This window comes from Euprymna scolopes, chromosome 19, assembly GCF_053919585.1.
Source record: "Euprymna scolopes isolate OS-2025 chromosome 19, ASM5391958v1, whole genome shotgun sequence".
Lineage (NCBI taxonomy): Eukaryota > Metazoa > Mollusca > Cephalopoda > Sepiida > Sepiolidae > Euprymna > Euprymna scolopes.
This window is the reverse complement of record NC_136500.1, coordinates 75333482-75352761: the sequence shown is the minus strand read 5'-3', so window position 1 is coordinate 75352761 and position 19280 is coordinate 75333482. Positions and strand designations below refer to the sequence as shown.

At 31.7% G+C, this 19280-nt stretch overlaps 1 protein-coding gene across 19 annotated transcripts in view; it reads left to right on the top strand.

Annotated features, from left to right (window-relative positions):
* Positions 1–17697, top strand: part of LOC145239758 (uncharacterized) — a 340227-nt gene extending 322530 nt beyond the window's left edge. For all 19 annotated transcript variants that reach the window (XM_080103182.1, XM_080103166.1, XM_080103179.1 and 16 more), the window contains 4 exons: positions 2447–2514; positions 3897–4084; positions 7051–7318; positions 12119–17697. In XM_080103182.1, the coding sequence (XP_079959308.1) occupies positions 2447–2514; positions 3897–4084; positions 7051–7318; positions 12119–13081 (1487 nt within the window). In that variant the 3' untranslated portion in view covers positions 13082–17697. The remainder of the gene's footprint in view (positions 1–2446; positions 2515–3896; positions 4085–7050; positions 7319–12118) is intronic.
* The last annotated feature ends 1583 nt before the right edge of the window (positions 17698–19280 follow it).

Sequence of the window (19280 nt, the reverse complement as noted above, 5' to 3'; positions counted from 1 at the left end):
GGAAAATATCCTTTACTTTATTTCCATAATGAGATCTGTTCTTTCTGTCTTTACTTCTTTTTAGAGCAATTGATGCATGTTCTGGTTTTTTTTTGGTTTTTTTTAAATTTTTAGTTTGATTTTTTTTTTTTTTTTTTTTTTTTTTCACTTAATCAATTAAGATCTATTATATAAAGGAAAAATGTCTGTGTGTGTGTGTGTGTTTGCTAAAAAAATTTTGTCGGTTGCATCCAACTAGGTGGAAACCGGTATCATCTGAAAGAGCAATGCATCAGATGCATATTTGAAAATTAGGAAAAAAAATATTTGGTCAATTGGATCGCTTTTTGGAAGGGAGGTCCTTTTTTATGTTGCTGTTTTCGCAATTCAAACATGCATATCAAAATAAAACTGCTTTAAAAGCTTATTTCATAATGTCGTGAGTGCTCGTGGCTGTGTGGGCAAATGTGTTTACCCGTAACTTTTTGCCTTTTGTGTTCAAATCCAGCCGTTTTTTCCGGTCACGCGGGCACTCCGTTATTTTGATTGAAAGTTAAGTTTTTATTTTTTTGGGGGGTGGGGGGGTCAGCGCACTGGCAAAAAAAGTGTTCAATATCCGGAGAATAACTTCTTCTCTACATATCACTTCTGCTGAAATATCTGGTGGTAGGTTGTTATGTACTTTTTTTTTTGTGATTACATTTTTGTGTTTTTATCCGTTCTTTTATTTTTGAAATTGTTGTGGGGGTATTGATGAAAGTGGTCAATATCCTTAGTATAGCAGCTGTCCAAACAGAACTTCATGTCAACCTGGGCAACACCGGGTATCCATGCTAGTATTAATATAAAGGTTAGTGTGAATCAAGGCAGAGTATCTTTTTCAACAGCAGATATACATTATGTATATACACTGTGTATCAAATTATTAACGAGTTTACATTTTTTTAAATATTTAAGGAACGAGTGAATAAAAATCCATGAAACTTTGAAAAAGTGCTTACGATATTATTCAGCTACTCCAGTCTGAAAATAAAAGTATTTAAAGCAGTATTAGCGAAACTATGGCAAAAGATAGGAATATCTGTTGCTTTCAGTGTCAAGTTATTAACGAGGTTGAGAAAAAAAACAATATACCCATAACTTGTTTATTGAAATAATATTCAAACATCACATAAACTAGGAAAAATGAACACAATAACTACATAGCAATTTCTACGTTGACATAATTAGTAGGGCATATGCGATCCTTTTTTATGAATGACTTGTAAAAGACGTTGGTCCACAGAATTAGTCAAATTTGGGATTTTGTCAATAGTTATTCCTCGTAATACCTCTTGGAGAGCATCCCACAACTCCTCTTTGTTCTTAAATGGGCGTCCACTTGCATAGAGACGTTGCTTCATGATACTCCGAAGGTTCTCAATTAGGTTCAAATCTGGTGAATTTACAGGCCACTCCATCTTCCGTTGCCCAGAGAACCCCAGTTGTTGCAAATACTCTTTGTTTGCTGCATACGAGGGAGCATTATCCTGCATAAAAATAATGGTTCTTCTGAACGTCAACCTTTTGCTTCTTCAGCCATTGTTCAAAGTGCTTCTTCAGAAAAGCTATGTAAGCATTTGACATCATTTTTACGCCTTCTGGGACTCTCCATGGGCCAACTAAAGTATCTCCGATAATCCCAGCCTAAATCATTATCCAACCCTCACCTTGTTGGTACCTTCAACGCTGATGACGATGTCGTTCATCTAGGACCCATCCCTTGCTCTAGCTATCTGGGCCATCAAGAGTGACACACACTTCATCCGTGAACCAAATTTTGGAAATATCCATTTTTTTATGTTGTCCTCTGTCCATTTCTATTGGTTTTGCATATGAGGTTGCTTTAATGGAGGTTTTGTCACAGCTTAACAGACTTTGCCACTTATTTCAGAAGGCAACATTGAGTACTTTTTGAGACATTCTTTAATCCGGCTTGGTCAAAGATTTCCTGACTTGTCTGCCCAGGGTTCATAACAACTTCACATTTAATTTGGAGTAGAGAACAGCATGAAACAACTCTAGATTTATCTTTATCAGCTCTCTTACGTACCTTTGTATGGTCCTTGACAAAGTTCTTCAGTTTGATGGTACCTTCCTATCATTTTCAATATTTCGAGGGTAGTTTTCACTTTTGCTAGCTGTTCTGTAATAGATCTTTTTAGAACTACTCAATCCACCTTTACAACCCATTTTATTGACGAAACAAACTGCCTTGTTAATAATTTGATACGCCTCAAATACTGTGGGTTCAGCAATTACGATGGCAAATTGTTTACATTGCGCAGAAGAGTACAAAAGTTTCACAGTACGCGCAGCTCAGCATTGCCAACGTTTCCAAAGCTTTTGATACAAAACTACTGGTAAGTTTCTGAAACTGGTAAAAAAAATTTTATCTCGTTAATAATTTTTTTTTTTTTAATTTCAGGTATAGATGATGAACCGCGGAATGAGAAAATATTGAAGGCTATGCTTTATCAAAGATCTCAATCCCAGGTTAGTATTTTTGTTTGTAATCTTGTTTGTTTTTGTTTTGTTTTTTGTTTTTTCTCTGAAAAAGCATATTTAAACTTCAAACTTATTTTATTGCCATTTTAATTTATTTTTTCAATATTTTAAATTATAGTCTGTATAGCAAAATGCTTGTACATATATTCTACCTTCCACACCTATTTTTAACAAATGGAATCATCCAATCAGAAAAGACTTATAGTAATTAAGATATATGAGGTGGTTGTCAAGTGTTGATTTTTACCCATTTTAAAACGAATTATTCTAAAAGAAAACGTTTAAAAGAATTTTTAACTTAAACCGTTTTAAAAATCTACTTTTTGTTTATTTTCTTATTTTAATATAATTTTTATTAAGGATATTTAGCTGACAATGATAATTATTTTTATGAAAGAAAGAACAATTTTGTTAATATTATTAACTCTAACAGATATTATTATCATTATTGTCAGTAACTTATGCAAATAGATGATGAAGCCATCCTGGAATTTGCACGGCCAACATTTATTGTGAATAATAAAGTTGAATATCTGTATACATGGCTATCTATAAGAACTACTTCATTAATATTCATGAAATATGGGACATGAATAGTAGACATAAAAAGGAATGTAATCAGCTATGCTTATTTTATTTTTTAATGGTATACGAGCCCCTAGTGCATCAAAAATAAATGGATTAAAAAAAAAAAGCAGCTAGATTCTTATGAAATTTCAAACCTTGCCTATTACAGGTTGAAAAACTGTACGAGTGTATATCATTTTAATAGAGGGGAATATTGTGTAGTGGGTGTTTGCACTGACAACTTTATCTCATTGATAACTTGAAAAGAGAGAGAACTATCATAACTATAGTCTGAAACTACATTACTTAGGGTACTTGGATAAGTGTAGTTCATTTTGATCAAGGTGTGTACACTAATATTGTTTGTATTAAACAACTTTATTTTTAACTTGAAAATTATAGAAATTAAAAAATGTAGCACGGAGTGTAGGGCTTAGAGCAGGAGTATATAAAGGTCCCTATTGCTGGGTATGTCTTAAGAAGTTTTACATGTCATTCCCACCCTATCAATTTTGAGTACATTTTTGGATCCCACCCCAAAAATTGATTCTTAATGTAGAATATAAAAACAGGTCATCTGATGTTATCGACAGGAGTAAGGAAAACAATTTTTCATTCAATACTAGACAATGCCAAGTCTTCCTGCTAGTTATAGATAACATTTTTAAAACTATCATAATTACAATGAAATAAAATTTTTATATTTATCCGTTTCTATTTGAAAATCAGTGCAACCAAAGTAATTGACATGTAATTTTGATTTTTTTAAATTTTGCAATGTCAATATTTTTTTATTTCTTCAGAATAAATCGGCATCAAAACTCAACGTTTCTGCTGCATTAGGAAAACCTGCCAACAATGAAAGAATCCGGAAAACTCCGTTAAATGCTGCATCCACATCGAGTAATAATTCCACTTTATCATCACAGCCAATTGAAATAGAAAATGATTCTCCTCCAGCTAAAAAACCCAGAGAAATTCACATTGATATGTAAGTTTTTTTTTTTTTTTGTTTTTTTACTGCCGAAGATGATGACATAAGTAAAACTGATTAGTGTAGAGAGATAATGAATTTGCTAAAAAAAAAAAATTTTTTTTAATTAATAACAGCTTTATCTTTGATCATCTTATGGTTGTGGGATTAAAAAACTCTTGGATTTCTTACATGGAATTTTGTAACATTGAAATAGTATAATAAAAGTTTGTTCTTGTTGAGAAAAAATAGATGTTTATTCAAATTGAACAATAAAAAAGACTCTTAGATGATTTTCAAATCGACAGCTTCTTTTATTTGAGTTCTTTAATTATACATTAACACGATGGAGGGAGAAGAGATAACCTCAATTTGTTTTTTAAGCTTGCATTTTCACATCTTGTTTGGTCCATTTTCATTCACTTTCTTTATGAAAAGCTTTTCTAAATATTTTGATGACATCACTCTATATAATTCATACTTTTCTCACACTTATCAAACTTAACTTTTTGATTTGAACAGAATATCCCTCACCACTCCTGAATTCTTTCCAAGGACTTTTAATATATTTCAAATGAAAAATATTTCAAACTAGCTGAAATACTCAATCATTCATAATTTCCACTTAGTAAAATTAATACAAAATTTGTATAAAACAAAGATTGCATGGTGGACAAGAATATGGTTAAAATATTACGTAAATGAAAACTGTTAGAAAACTCATACAAGTATAACATTGATTTGTTGGAAACTCTTTTAATATGAACAAAATCACGAGGAAATTTGATAATCTCACTGCTGCTAGATAAGTTAACTGGACAGTTAGTGTGTTTACTAGTGGTAGTCTCCCTTTATTTTGAGATTGTACTATATTTGGCTTAAGTTTAACCCTAAGAATTACTTTACAGTGCCAATCATGGTATTAAACAAACACTGGTTAATTTTCATCAAAATAAAAATGACATATTTAGATTCTTAAAACTACTGCTCTCATCTTGAGTGTTATTTTCCCGTTTCAGTCGATGTGACCTTTGACCTTCTTGTTGAACTTGGGAATCTGCATGAGATTTCTACCAAGTCCTGGCTGATGGAACGAGATAATACCACATATTCCCTCACTCAACAATGACCGCCAACCCCAATGTTGTGTACTGTGGAGTTCTTTTCCTCTGGTTTTGGTTGTTGTCTCTCACACATTGGAATCTGCTAAGAGAGTGCATTGACTTACAAGTATATGAAAAAATAAAACAACTCAAAAAAAGGCCACATTCTGTGAATATTAGTTGCACTTTGGACGTGTGTGTGTGTGTGTCACCATCGACTTTGTGAATACTAAGATCCACATCTACATCTACTGTCGGGGCTGTGTTCATCAGTTGGTTGATCAATTCATTTCTCCATCTTTCCCAAGCAACAATTTGCCTTCGAATGTGTCAAATTCACAACTGTCTTCATCTGTGTTCAACTGGTAACTGTTGGCAACTGGACTGTTGTAAAACGCAACAAACACTAGATTCTGCAAACCACTCCCAACCATTGTAAAGCTCCTTGCCAATCCTAAATCTGTCTGAAGTCCTTTTGTTTCTGTCATCTGCCACACCTTGATTACAACCCCCACCCACCCATCTCAGCTCTCTTTTATCTACCCTGATGAACAACTTCATTGTTCTGCCAATAAGCTCATTTCCTATATCTTTGTTTTGCCCATTAAACTTATTTGTCCTCATCTTTTGTCAGTTTCCCCCTCCCCCACTTTCCAACATTTAGGGGAAAGTGGAGTGTGATAGTATCACAATGAGAACATGCTACCCTCCTGGATTAAATAAAGTGTTCTGTTAGAAATTCTATGCAGATTTCCAACTGCAACAGAAAGATTCCAGAGTTCAGTAAGATACACCTGAAGGTCGACTGAAACATGAAAATAACATTCACGATGAGAACAGTAGTTCGAAGAATCTAAATAATATGAATAATCAATCCTCATCTCAAAATTTCAGAAACATAAAAAGTTCAACTGCTGAAAAAAATTTTGACAGTTTTTGTTTTTTTTTCTTTGTGTTTAAGTTTTTAGCAATTAGTGAGTTTTATTTGTGTTAATCCATATAATATTTTGTCTGTTCCTTTATTAGTCTGTACATTATGCTTTGAAAAATGCCAAATACAATTTTTGAAGGCCAAACTGTTTTAAAAAAAGGCTAAATTTACCAAATTAGGCTTTAAAAAGACCAATCTGGTAACCCTGGAAAGAATATGAAAGTGACCTCCCTTTGATATAGCTTCATTTTCAAATATCATTGTAAATATATATGATTAGTGTTCTAATGATTTAAGAAAGGAACCTATTTTGATGTGCAGCGGTTCTTCATCAAGGAAAGTAAAACATCCAAAAGAAATAGGGTAAAAGAAGAAAATTGTCTGCCAAGAGGTACTGGACTGAAGGAGTAAATTAAAGATTATCTCTTACAATGTCATTTTATCATTCGTATTGAACTGTGTAGCACAATATTATTTTCTGACTATATATTAGTATGTATTAATTTATTTCATTTGGGTTTGTTCTATATTTAAAATACAATGGGCACTATTTTTATAGAAATGTTAATAAACTCATATTTGTTATTAGTTTTTCTGTCCAAAAAACTAATTTTTTACGTTATCCAGAAAAATATCAGCTTTAAACATTTGTTGATTCAATATATTTCTCATTCTATGGAATTTCTACAGGTTCTGCTTGTGAATTGATTTTAAATCAGATGCTCCTACAAAATGGTTAATCCCGTAAGGCTGTGGAATTAAGAATGCCAGTGTTTTCCAAAAAATAAAAAATTAATATATATATTATTTTGTATCCTTTAATGTTAGTTTTTTCATTTTTATACCAAATATGGTATTGTCATTAAATATGTTTAATGCAAGATAAACTTTGATGATTGCATTAGTTTAATACCATTTGTATTGCAATTATCTGTTTTATTTCTTTTCAGTGATGTTTCTGAAGATGAATCGCCCCCAAAACCTTTTATACAACCGGCCATTGAGCCTCCAGTCCAAAAGTCAATGAAGCCAACAGCAGCTCTACCTCCTTCATCTGTTGCTCGTAATCCTGTCCTTGATGTGAATGTTCATCAGAAACAGAAACGTATCCTCGTTGTGCCGAATCATCATCAATCAGTCATGTCTAATCTTTCATCTTTATGGAAGGCCGGAAGATTATGTGACGCCTTTATTAGTAACGGTGCCGTCAATGTGAAGGTAACTATTTTGTACCTTTTCAAATCTTCATATTTTGCATGGCAATGGATTGATATAGTTTGTCCTAATCTTTTCTTTGGGAATTACTAACAATGATGATAGTTTCTATGTTCAGCCATATTGTAAACCTGTTCAATGCTACATGTTTAGTGAACTGTATAAATGCATGCTACAGATAGCAAGCCTGCAATGGAAGAAATATTTAGTTAAGAAAAAAGACCATACAAGAGGTTGACTATGTTCTTTAAAATAATAATAGCTTCTTGAAAATGGTGGTTCATATTGATAGACCACTTGGAGAATATTAGTCCTCACATTACATGAGCAATGTTTTTGGAAGAATTGCTGTTTTCTGGATCAGAATCTATCCATCTAACACTTATTGTACACTAGCTTTCGACCTTTAAGGTATTTATAGCTCCTTATTTTAAATGGTTTCTTGCCTTGTCTGGATCAATTTCCCCTAAAAATAATATAATAGATCTCTGTTCAGTTTACCTCAAATGACTATTATATATATTTATAAACAAACTTAACATTTTAAAAAATGTTTAAATTATAGTAAAAATTATACACGTTTGTTTGATATATTAACTAAACGAATAAATGTGAAAGTTTTTATTTTTTTTCATTTATCCCTCTTATATGACCACTGAAAATGGGTTATTATTTAAATCACTAATACAGTATAGTCTTTTGAAATACTCAAAGCTAGCTAGCAAAGCCACATAATTGCTATATAAAAAATAGTGTGTGTGTGTGTATATATATATATATATATATATATATATAAAATTGAGTTTTTTTTTTTCTGGCTCTGACATTGATATTAAGAGTGGCTACATGAAAGTTAATTTGAAAAACAAGCATTAATTAATTGCTTATTCATTTTTTATGGTTTCTTATTAGATAATTACGCTGAATTCTATGCATAGTTTCTACATTCTGTATAATTGCGTAGAATTTAAGATGAATATGTTCTATTACATGGAAATATATATGTATATAAAAGTAATCTTGTCAGTGTGTTTCCGAACAGTCTCTACCAAACTCTTCTCTGAATATTTGGTCCACAGAGTTGAATGTGATATATAGGATATTTGGACATGAAGCATACTTTCGGTTTGGTTTTTAGCCAGTATAATAGCTGCTAAAGGGTCAAAATTGAAAAATAATTCATTGACCTTGACCTAGCTTAAGTCAACTATACCTGTTTTTGTTTTTTCTTTGTTTTTCTTTGCATGCATTAATTAAAAATAATAATTTAAACAAAAAGGTTTTATGCAATTCTTATATGTGTATGGTTTAGGTCATATGCTAACAGATAAGGCTGGAGACTTATGCTTTGGTTTCTATTCTAGCTGATGGCATACAAGTAATTTTTTTTTTTTTTTTTTGTGACTTTTTGAAATCCCTACTATATATTAGGTACAATATTATAATTGCTAAAAAAAATTGGTTCTATGCGAAATCTGCACAAATGTAATTTTTAAGTGTATTTTACAGCCAAGCAACGCCAGGCAGCCTTCTAGTATATATATATATCTATTATAATATAAAACTCAAATCATCTTACTTGGGCATTGAGACCATCCATCTGTTTTACAAGTTTGAGTTTCAAAAATTTTGTGTATGCGTAAATAGAAAAACCCGAAGTAATAAAGGACATTTTTTAAATCAACAATTTACGGATTGTCTTATTTTATTTATTTTTAAATAGATTTATACATTTTATTTTCTACACTCCTAACATAAACAAAATGAATATAAATAAAACTAAAAATAAGTTTTTAAAAGTTGGTTTGCGTTATAAATAAAATTGTTCTGCTTAAGTGTTTTACTTTTTCATTTAAAATAATAAAATACACAAATAATTTTCACGTGGATGTTGAAACTAAGTAAATTTTATATTCATGTATTACAAAAATAGAATAGATTAAAAAATCATATTTACTTGCATTCCCACAAGGGCAATGGTTGAATTGTGAGATTAAAGGTGTCTTAATTTCTTTAATAAATAAAAACAAAACTGTAAGTGCCTTTTGCTTTTTGTATTCTTATGTACGTGTAAGTACGTGTGTGTGTGAGTAAAATAAAACGAACAGCATATATTCGCTTTTGAATATATGTATTAACGTGAGTGTGTGTCTGTATGTGTGTGTTGTGTGTGTCTGTGTGTGTTGTGTGTGTTGCATGTATGTGTGTGGATGGGTGTAGATTGAAAGGCACCGGTCAGTACTTAGTGACCATAGCAAATGTTCTTAATTTACAGACTCCAAGACAAAAAAACTAAATTCTCAAGTACCTTATGCCATAAAAACCAAAAGATGGGTTGGATAAGGGGAAAGGGAAATGAAAAAGATGTTTATTATCTTCAAAGACATCACTTGTCCTCTCACCGTTTTATGACTCCCACCCAGGTTACATTCTAACTTGACAAATGAAATAGGAAAATGTATTTGGTTGAAATATCAGTTTCGACGTAATTCTTGGCCTGATGACGTAATCCCCCAACGCGGATGATTACAGAAACATGTATGCACATATGTAGCCATTAATGTTTGTATAAATAAATTTAATAATTATTATTATTTATATATATATATATATATATATATATATATATATATAAAAATTGAGCAAAGATAATCACTCGCACACATACTTGTGGTAGAACGACTCGGAGAAATCTATATATCTATATTTTTTTTTCATTTTAATATACTTTCATACAAATGTTTCTGTTATGTAACAAAAATATATATATATATTCTTAATCCATTTATGTAATTGTTAAAAATATTTTCTTTCCATCACGAGTAGTGCTGGTACATTAATCGGAATTGTTAATCGTAAGAATCGTGTATTTTGGGGGGAATCGGATTCGCATCGTTAAAAAATACCTTAGATTTACGATTCTCTTATATTTTTAAGTTGAACTGTGTGTTTGAAGTGAGATTAATGCTCTCAAAAATTTATAATAAAAGTGTCAGAAATTTTCATAACATATTTAATATGATGTACAAGAATTTTAACTACTTTAAAGATAATCTTTATTTATGAGTTTCGAAATTTCTTTGAATTTTTTCTTTCTTTAATTCTTTGAATTAAAAAAAAATTATTTTTTTTACTTTTCGCTTAATTTGCTTTTATATTTCACCATTTCGTTTTTTTAGTAATAAATGCTTGCTTCTCTACATTAAAAAACGACCTTGTGTCTAACTCTGCCCTCGTGGGGAGGCAAGTAAATAGGAAGTAATATGGCAGCTGAAAAACGTTTTTCGACCACCATAAAAGTATTAGAATACATTTAAACCCTGAAGAATTTCTGCCATGCGCACTTGTTCTGAGTTAACTAGCCACTACTTGTGTTAAAAAAAAAAAAAAAAAAAAAAAAAAACGCTTTAAAATAGTAAAAACACTAAAGCTTTTTTCGTTTTGGAAGAGAGGTTTCAGGCGACCCTATTATCCCAAAGAACCAGCTATGTAAACACTTTGCAATATTTTTCAATAATTAAAAAAAAAGTTCTTTACAATCAATTTTTATTTTAAATTAAATTATTTTCTAAAATATTTTGTTTATATGTTTACATTTTGTTTTTAAGTAAAATTAAGAAATTAATTTAAAAAATATTGTTTATATCCATCTTCATTCAAAAGGGTTACTTTTCGGTAGCTTCGGTTGTTGACCTAAATTTTCCAAATGTCAGAACAAGACTCGTCTGCAAGACCTACTTATCTAAGCTTCACCGATTTTTGTTATTACGATTTTATTGGGGGGGGGGGGCTGGAGTTTATGTAATTATTAACAGGAAAATTGGTGAAAGTCAAAATATAATCCGCGCTATTTTTTAAATATTATTTAAAAATTTAATTACAGTTTTACGATACCCTTTTCTTATTGTTTTTGTATTTTATTTTTATTTTATTATTTTTTTTTTGTTGTATTTAACAAACAAAATGAAAGCAAAACAACAACAAAAAAAATTGGTGCTTATGCACTTATGTTGCCATTATATATTTATTTTATTTTTTTTAATGGTTTAAGTGCCTCGCCCAATGTTTGAAGAGTTTCTAATTGTTTTTTTTAAGGAAAATTGGTGAAAGTCAAAATTAGCACTTGTGGCAATAAACAAAAAGCTTTAGCATGTACGTACCTCTCATGGAATGTCGTAGATCGAAACCCAGTGAAATGTTATTTGGTGCTAGTGCACTTATTGATCCGCTCTATTTTTAAATAGTATTTTCAAGTTTGATTAAAATTTTACGATACCTGTTTTTATTAAATTATTAGGGGAAAGTACAGAATAGGTGCACAACACCCTCCCATCCCCATGTTAAGAATGGCTTTCTAAATGCCATTATTTCAGCACGGCTCATAAGTGCATGAGCACCTTTTTATTTTCTTGAATAAAATAAAAACTACTCGACAAGAACACTACTGTTTTTGTTTTAATAATTATTTTTTATTCAAAAATAAATAAAAATTTCAATTGTTCAAAACATGTTTTTTTTTTCCCAAAACTTATTGGGATTTTTTTTAATTACCATATTTTTCATGAACATGCTCTAAAAATATTTCAAAATATTCACTATTCCATAGCTAGGTATAACATGTACTTACTCAATGGGTCATGTGTAGTCTAGTATATATATATATATATATATAATGCTTGCAAACAGATTTGGTAATGTGCTTTGCTTCTATAAACTGTAATCTTTTCTTGATCTTTTTTTTTTTAACACTTGATAGTTTTAAGTGTATTTCTAAAGTTTTACTATATTGTTTTTCTTTTCTAGGTTCATAAAATGATTCTTGGTGCGGTGTGTCCTAAAGTTTTGGATGTTTTCTATAATACACCTCAACATAAACTACCAAAAGTAACATTTCCCAGCTCAGTAAGTAAAGAAGGTCTTCTGGCTTTTGCTGAGTACATGTACAACGGCGTCTTGGACTTGGATCCGGACTTACTTTTCCAAATGAAGATCATCGCCCAGCGATTAGATATGAAGGATTTTGAACAACTTTGTAGCAACCAACTCAAGCCGTTCATGGTAGCAAACACACTGCCGACTATACTGGAACCAATGTTGAGTGAGCCGTGTTCATCGTCTGGTCTTCTCCAACAAATGTCATCTCAATCTCAAAGCCTTCAAACTACTTCCCGAATTGAAAGGATTTCGTCCTCAAAAAGAGCTTACCAAAAAGGGGCACATGTCGATTCTTTGAACTCCACAACGGCCGATAATTGTAGCACCAATATCTCTCTTTCAAATTTGCCTTTAGTCGAGGTGCGAACAGAAAGTGATGACATGTTAATGGAAGTTATAAACAATGATCTTGCTCCTCCTTCCATTAGTGATAACATTGGTGATGTTAATATAAACGAGAGAACTTCGATAAAAATCGAAAAGGTCGAACATGAGCAACATTATGGTAATGAATTTGCATCGTCAAGTATTGATTATTCCACATCCGACAATATCAACACAAGTAATTTCACACACTTACCTCATACAGCTATATCATCACAATCACAATCATCACCATCCACCACATCGAAATCACCACACACAAATAATACAACAGTGACCAAACCGTTACCGGCTGATGAGATTTGGACAGCAACTAATAAAGATCAGGGAGATCTGGTTGGGAATGTGAAGTCGGACGACCCTTATCCGATTGGCTTGTTTACATCAAATTGGGCCAATGTACCATTACATACGCAAGATATAAAAAAAGAATACACGGTGGAATGATAACAGATCTTTGTTATAGTGAATTGACTTTACCACCTTTTCAGCATTATCATCATTTTCTCATCAGCTCCACTAAAAATTCACCTTTTAATATTTATATAGTCATCTAAAGCTGGACATCAACTTTGATAATATTATGTTATCAAGTTCTTTTCACTGAATAATCCACTCAGTTGAGTCATGGTTAAACAAACAAGTCATATTGCTTGATTACCTTCATCCCGTCACATCCTTACTGCAAATGCATTCATTAATGAAAATTTTATATCTTTTTTTCTCTCTGTTTATTTCTCTTTCATCTAACAACCCCCCCCCCTTTTAAGTTTTTCACTGTGAAAATAGAATTTTTAAAGAAAGTTATTAGATCTAATTAATTGTAACCAAGTTACAAAGTGTTTTTCTTTTTTTATCTCTCACCCATACGTATTTATAAATTCTAATTTTCATGAAGTTAAAATATATTGGCTGTCGATAAATTTATAATAAAAACTGTCAAAAAAGAAATGATCAAAAACTAGGAGAAATATTCCAATTAATTCAATTGTAGTTAAGGACCATCATATTAAAGGTATATAAAAATATATCTCCATACTCATTAAAAGTATTTGATATATTTGGTGGTGCTTTGTGTTATTGTGGTTACTGTTGTGCAATGTGAGTTCAGCAAGCCGGTATCAAGTTTGTTTAAGCTACTTCATCATTTTCATTATTACTCTTGAGAAAGTCAAATCCTTATATTCTCCCTCTAGATAAAGATTAAATAGTAGGATAGACTAAACTTAAATACTTTGATTGTTTAATTAGACTAAGAGAAGGAAAAATTCAAAATGACGCCAATCATTGTATACATATACTAGTACAAAAGTAGTGAAAGAAAGAGAAATTTTTCAATCTCAGCTTGCAGACAATGCTGCTGGCAATGCATATGGTTTGAAGAATGCATGACAAAAAATTGGCAGTTATCACACATTAATCTATACAAGTTTTATTACCAATATTGAGCACTCTACTCTTATAAATAAGATATTAGAAATTCTCCATTGAGCTGACTCCTGTTCTTTCCAAATTTTAAAACAAATAACATTTTAGAATATTCCTTCCCTGATAGCTAGAAAATTGCCTCTGTGGTAACAAATTTTCAACCAGGTGAAAGAACTCGCCTGCAGCAAAATTATTACCCCATAAGTCTTCTCTTGCTATTGGCTCAAATATTTGAATCATCAATCAATCTTTACCACCAAGAAAATGCTGAACTTCTTTCTAATCAATAGTATGGATTTAGCCATCTTGTTGTCATCTCCAAATAGGTAGTTCTCGACCATGCATCCAAACAACACTACATCAATGTGGGTGTGCTCCAGGAGGTCGATAGTTAGGCTTATATTATTCCTGATTTTTTAGACACAACTTCTGATACAATCACATCTGAGATGTGTGTATTTACTGATGACGCTATGCTCTCTTACTAGCATGAGAGCAAATTCAATGTCCACACAAACATTGCAATAGCTGAATTGTTGGGAAATTACCTCCATTTTGTAGTAGAATCAGGACAAAAATGAATGGTCACATTTAATGATACCAAAATAAAACTTCTTTCTGTTACCAATTATAAGAAGTCTTTCCAACTACTGATTATGATGGTCGATTGGAACCTTTCTCTAGAGTCTAACAATTTAAACTTCTCTGGCAACAGGGAATGGAATTAGTACACAGAATATACTATCAAGTTTGTTGTGAACATGGTAGGCTTATCCTCTATCTCTAAAGTCGCAATTCACCTGTGCATGGAGTATTGTTCCCACATTTGGGCTTGTCATCGAACTATTAGCCTCTCCCTCTTGGAAAAAATTTTTAAAAAGTTCTAAACAGACTGGGCACTGTCTGTCAAGCTTCAGCTCTGTCACATCACATTGCTTGTTTTAAAAGTACTTGAATGGAATATGCTCTGTTGAAGTTATTGTACTTGTACTCTCTTAATGGAATAATTCTCAACTTACTCAATTAGCAGTGAAGTCCCACTCCTTCTTTGTATGTGTCCCTAGTTAGTGAAACATATTCTACTTTAATAGCTTTCTTTTTTTGAACTTATTTTTGGAATTCTTTCCCTGCTCACTCTTTTTCCAACTATATCAATATGCAGAAATTTAAATGTAATGGGAATAAATATTTTGCTGTTCAACTTCCTACTTAGATTGTTCTCGTCCCCTTTAAATCTGGCCCATGTCAGGGTAGTCCTTTATGCTTCAGTGCCAGCATGTTTGGGGTGAAAAAAAGAATATATAGTTATCCATAAGCACTGTTTCTCTGTATCGCAACTCTTCAGTGCAACTAGACTAGCACACATCTCAAGCCAGGAATCGAACCTACAACCATCTAGTTGATAGTTGTCAGTTTTACTCCTTGAGCCACGGATTCAGTGCTTATAAATCATATCTTCAATATCTTTCCATAAACAATGACCACCATTTTTAAAATGCTCAATTTGTTTATTTACAAACAAAGAGCTTTGTGTATGTATGTGTGTGTGTCTATATATATATATATATATACACATACACATACAGGGCGTCTAATTTATCTGAGAAGAAATTTGAAGATTATAAACCAGTGAAAAAAATCTATAATCAATAAAATTGATCGCTAGAGGTGACTTTGTGGCTGGGTTCGAATTTCCTGATCAGTAGGAATTGTCACTTCCTGTATTGATGCTTGCAAAAATACTTGCCTGTAAGTATAAAAAAAATAATTATTTTGGATTTTATATAGATCATCAAAGTTTGCAATTTATATGGGCTAAAAAACAAAGTAGTTGAAGTGATTAATGTTAGCTTACTGTAGAAAATTCACTTCTTATGCAATCGAAACCGATTGCATTAATCATGCTTTATCAGAAACTTGATGTTGGTAAAAATTACAGGTGCCTTACCTACTTTTTTGTCTCGGATATTTCAACCATATACAACATACCATACCAACACTGATCTCTGCATAACACATTTGGATATCTCTGGCATTAAAGATTGCAGTAGACCTGGTTTGAGTGCATAAGAAGTGATATGACTGTATACAACCTGATTGGCATTAACCACTGCAGGGTCTAGGATACTTAAAGCATCCTGAATACCTAAGTGAGATGAACATGTTTATTTTCTTTGCTAGAACAAAGGTTGTTATGTTACGTTTCTTTGTGTACAGCCTTGTAATTGTCACCAAACTTGTTTAAACTATCGGTCATAGTCTTAGAACTGATTTAATTTTAGGATATCTGGGTTAAAATAATGTGTAAAAAAAAAAAAAAAAAAAAAAAGCAAGTTATACTTTTGATAATTTTGGTTCTGTTCCTCATAGAGACTAGCTACTTTTTTTTTTTTTTTTTTTTTTTTTTACACAGTGATCACCACTTATCAAGGCCCGGAAGCCACTTAGGGATAAGGGTTATTGCAAGTACATTATGTTAGTGTGGAGATTTGATGAAGTGTTTACTTAAGGGGGCGGTTCATTAGGAATTTGTTAACGTTGGACTTGAACACATCCAAGTTGTAGTCCGGTGGGAAGCAGGCAGACGGAACAGAGTTCCACAGGCGTGCAGTTCTAAGAAAGAAGCTTTGTTCATGGAATCCGCGTTTTGATTTAGGCACAGATAAAGAGTGGGGGAAACTTTTGACAGTGGATTCAGCTAGACGGGTGTTTTTCGTGAAAGAAAAACACCCGTCTAGCTGAATCCACTTGGCCCATATTGTAGTTAATGAAATCTTGCATCTTGTTTAGCCTTCGGTTATGGTCAGAAAATTTGGACCACATTTCAACTTCTGATTTTTTTTCCAGATCTCTGTAGATCTGATGCTTTTTGATAAATTTCAGCTTGATCAGATCAATAGTTTTCGATTTAACGTTTCCGATATATATACAATATGAAGTATTCCCAATAAGTAAAACGCAGATAAGACTTTGATTCATCTTTGCATTGTCAAGCGATCATATGCAGTCTCTCAATCGATTTATTTTGTTTCTTATGCACTTGAATTAATGTTTTATTTTCGTTAAGTTTTTGAACTCTTATTTCATCTTATCTATTTTACCCAGGCATTGCTAAATGCCTCTGCAGGTTTTTAGCTAAAAATTTTATTTTTATATTTCAAGCCTGTAATGCCATAATTGTATAAATGGTCACAACTTGTTAAAATATCATTTTAAGGATAATGAAATTTTTTTTGTTTTATCATCTTTCGTTATTTAATTTCTATGATATCAGAAACAAATATTTATTTAAATAAGTTTTTATCTTTTTAGCTGAAATCTAAAAGCATATTTTTTTATATTCTTCTACTTTTTTTATTTGCCTTAGAGTTCTCTTTTTCTTTTTTTTAAATAAGATTTATAAAAACAAAATATTTGAAGTATGCTTTATGCACTAATTCCATATACTAACCATTCCATTTAATTGAAATCACATAAGATTGAAAAACACTTACAAATGCGCCCCCCCCCCCAAGCAATTGAAACTGAGAGGTGGAATCCAGTGATAAGGAATTTTCATTTTACATTATCGACTCCATATTTTATATTTATGTACTTATTTTTGGATAAATAAATGATTTTTGAAAAAAAAAAAATTATGCATTTGGATTATTTTTTTTTTTTTTTTTTTAAGTGGTTGTTATTCAAACTAAAATGATACTCAAAATTGATGCTGTTGTTAAAAATCAACTTTGGATTAGATTTTTTTTTTTTTTTACCAAATGTAGATTCAGCTCTTCAACTGTGTTGACAGTTAAAAAGAACAAGTTTAGCATGACACTATATCTGATGTGATTCCTACTAAACATAAACAAAACATCTTTTTTTAAATGAACTTAGTCTTAGAATATCATTTTTGTGATCAAAAAATCTAAAATCATTTATATTTTTATTTACTTGCAAAAAAAAGATTTCTGAGTACACCATCATCATCCTCTTTGATATTGTTTTTAGCAATGCGAATTTGCTGACATGTTGATAATGACCAACCAAACAATGGGAGAAACAGCATATTATATTTATTAAAGCTTAGCTTTATCATATAACCAACTTGCTGTATGTGTGATACATATGGTTCCTTGCTTAACAACACTCACCAACTTCAACATTGTGTGATGTGGATTTTTTTTTCTTTCATTTTATCTTCTGGCCATGCCGTTGTCTCTCACATTGGCAGCTGTTGAGGGAGACGCGCACAGGTTCACAACTATAAAAAATAAAATAAGTCAAAAGAAAAAATAGAAACTAATCTACATTCTGTGGATGTCAGTTGGGTGCGAGTGTGACACCGTCATTGGGAAATTATCCTCTAAGATAAGGACCAGCAACTTACGGGCCGGATCTGGCCTGTAAACCTGTTGCCAATGACTATTTTTAACATGAGACGAAGCTTTCGAATTTACCAAAAAGCCTGCTGTTATTGTCCTCTGACCCACCCAACAAATTTTAAGTACTATGATCGCAAAAAAAACCAACCCCCTCCATTTATATGCAAAAAAAAAAATAAATTAAATAAAAAACCATAAAGCAAAAACTGAGAACTGATTTGACCAACCGGCAACAGACATTAGGCGAGACAACTTCAAAGGACAATGTTGTCTCGGTTTGCTTTGTATTTCATTCCTACAACAGTGACCCCCCCCCCCATCGTTTACCATTGCCACCTACCCTATGTCAGTTGCTGAAATCTTTCAATCAGCTATGTTTTTATCTTTTTAATAATTGTCGTAAACATACATATCATAATTTAATCCATTTCACTTTGGGTGATTTTTTTTTTTTATTTTCACTTTGAAGTATTTTGACATTCCTTGAGGAAAATAATTTTTGTTAGGTGTTTTTTAATTTTAGATTTCCTTTTATTTTTCTGACTTCTCAATTTTTATTTTTCGTTATTTTCATCATTTCTTCATTTTATTATAAACATTTCTGTTGACAGTGGTCTGTTTATGTAATTTTTCTTGACTTTTCATTAATGGCCTTGTCTGACCCACAACTCCTCATTATGACACAATCTAGCCTGTGGGGTTGAATGAGTTACCGACCTCTGCTCTAAGAGCCAACATCCATATCTTAATTTTTTTTTGTCAAGGCTGAATTCATCAATTGATGTTAGTTCATCTGGATTTCCCAAACCTCTCCCAAGCCACGATCTGGCTTCCATTGTGTCAAAACTTGT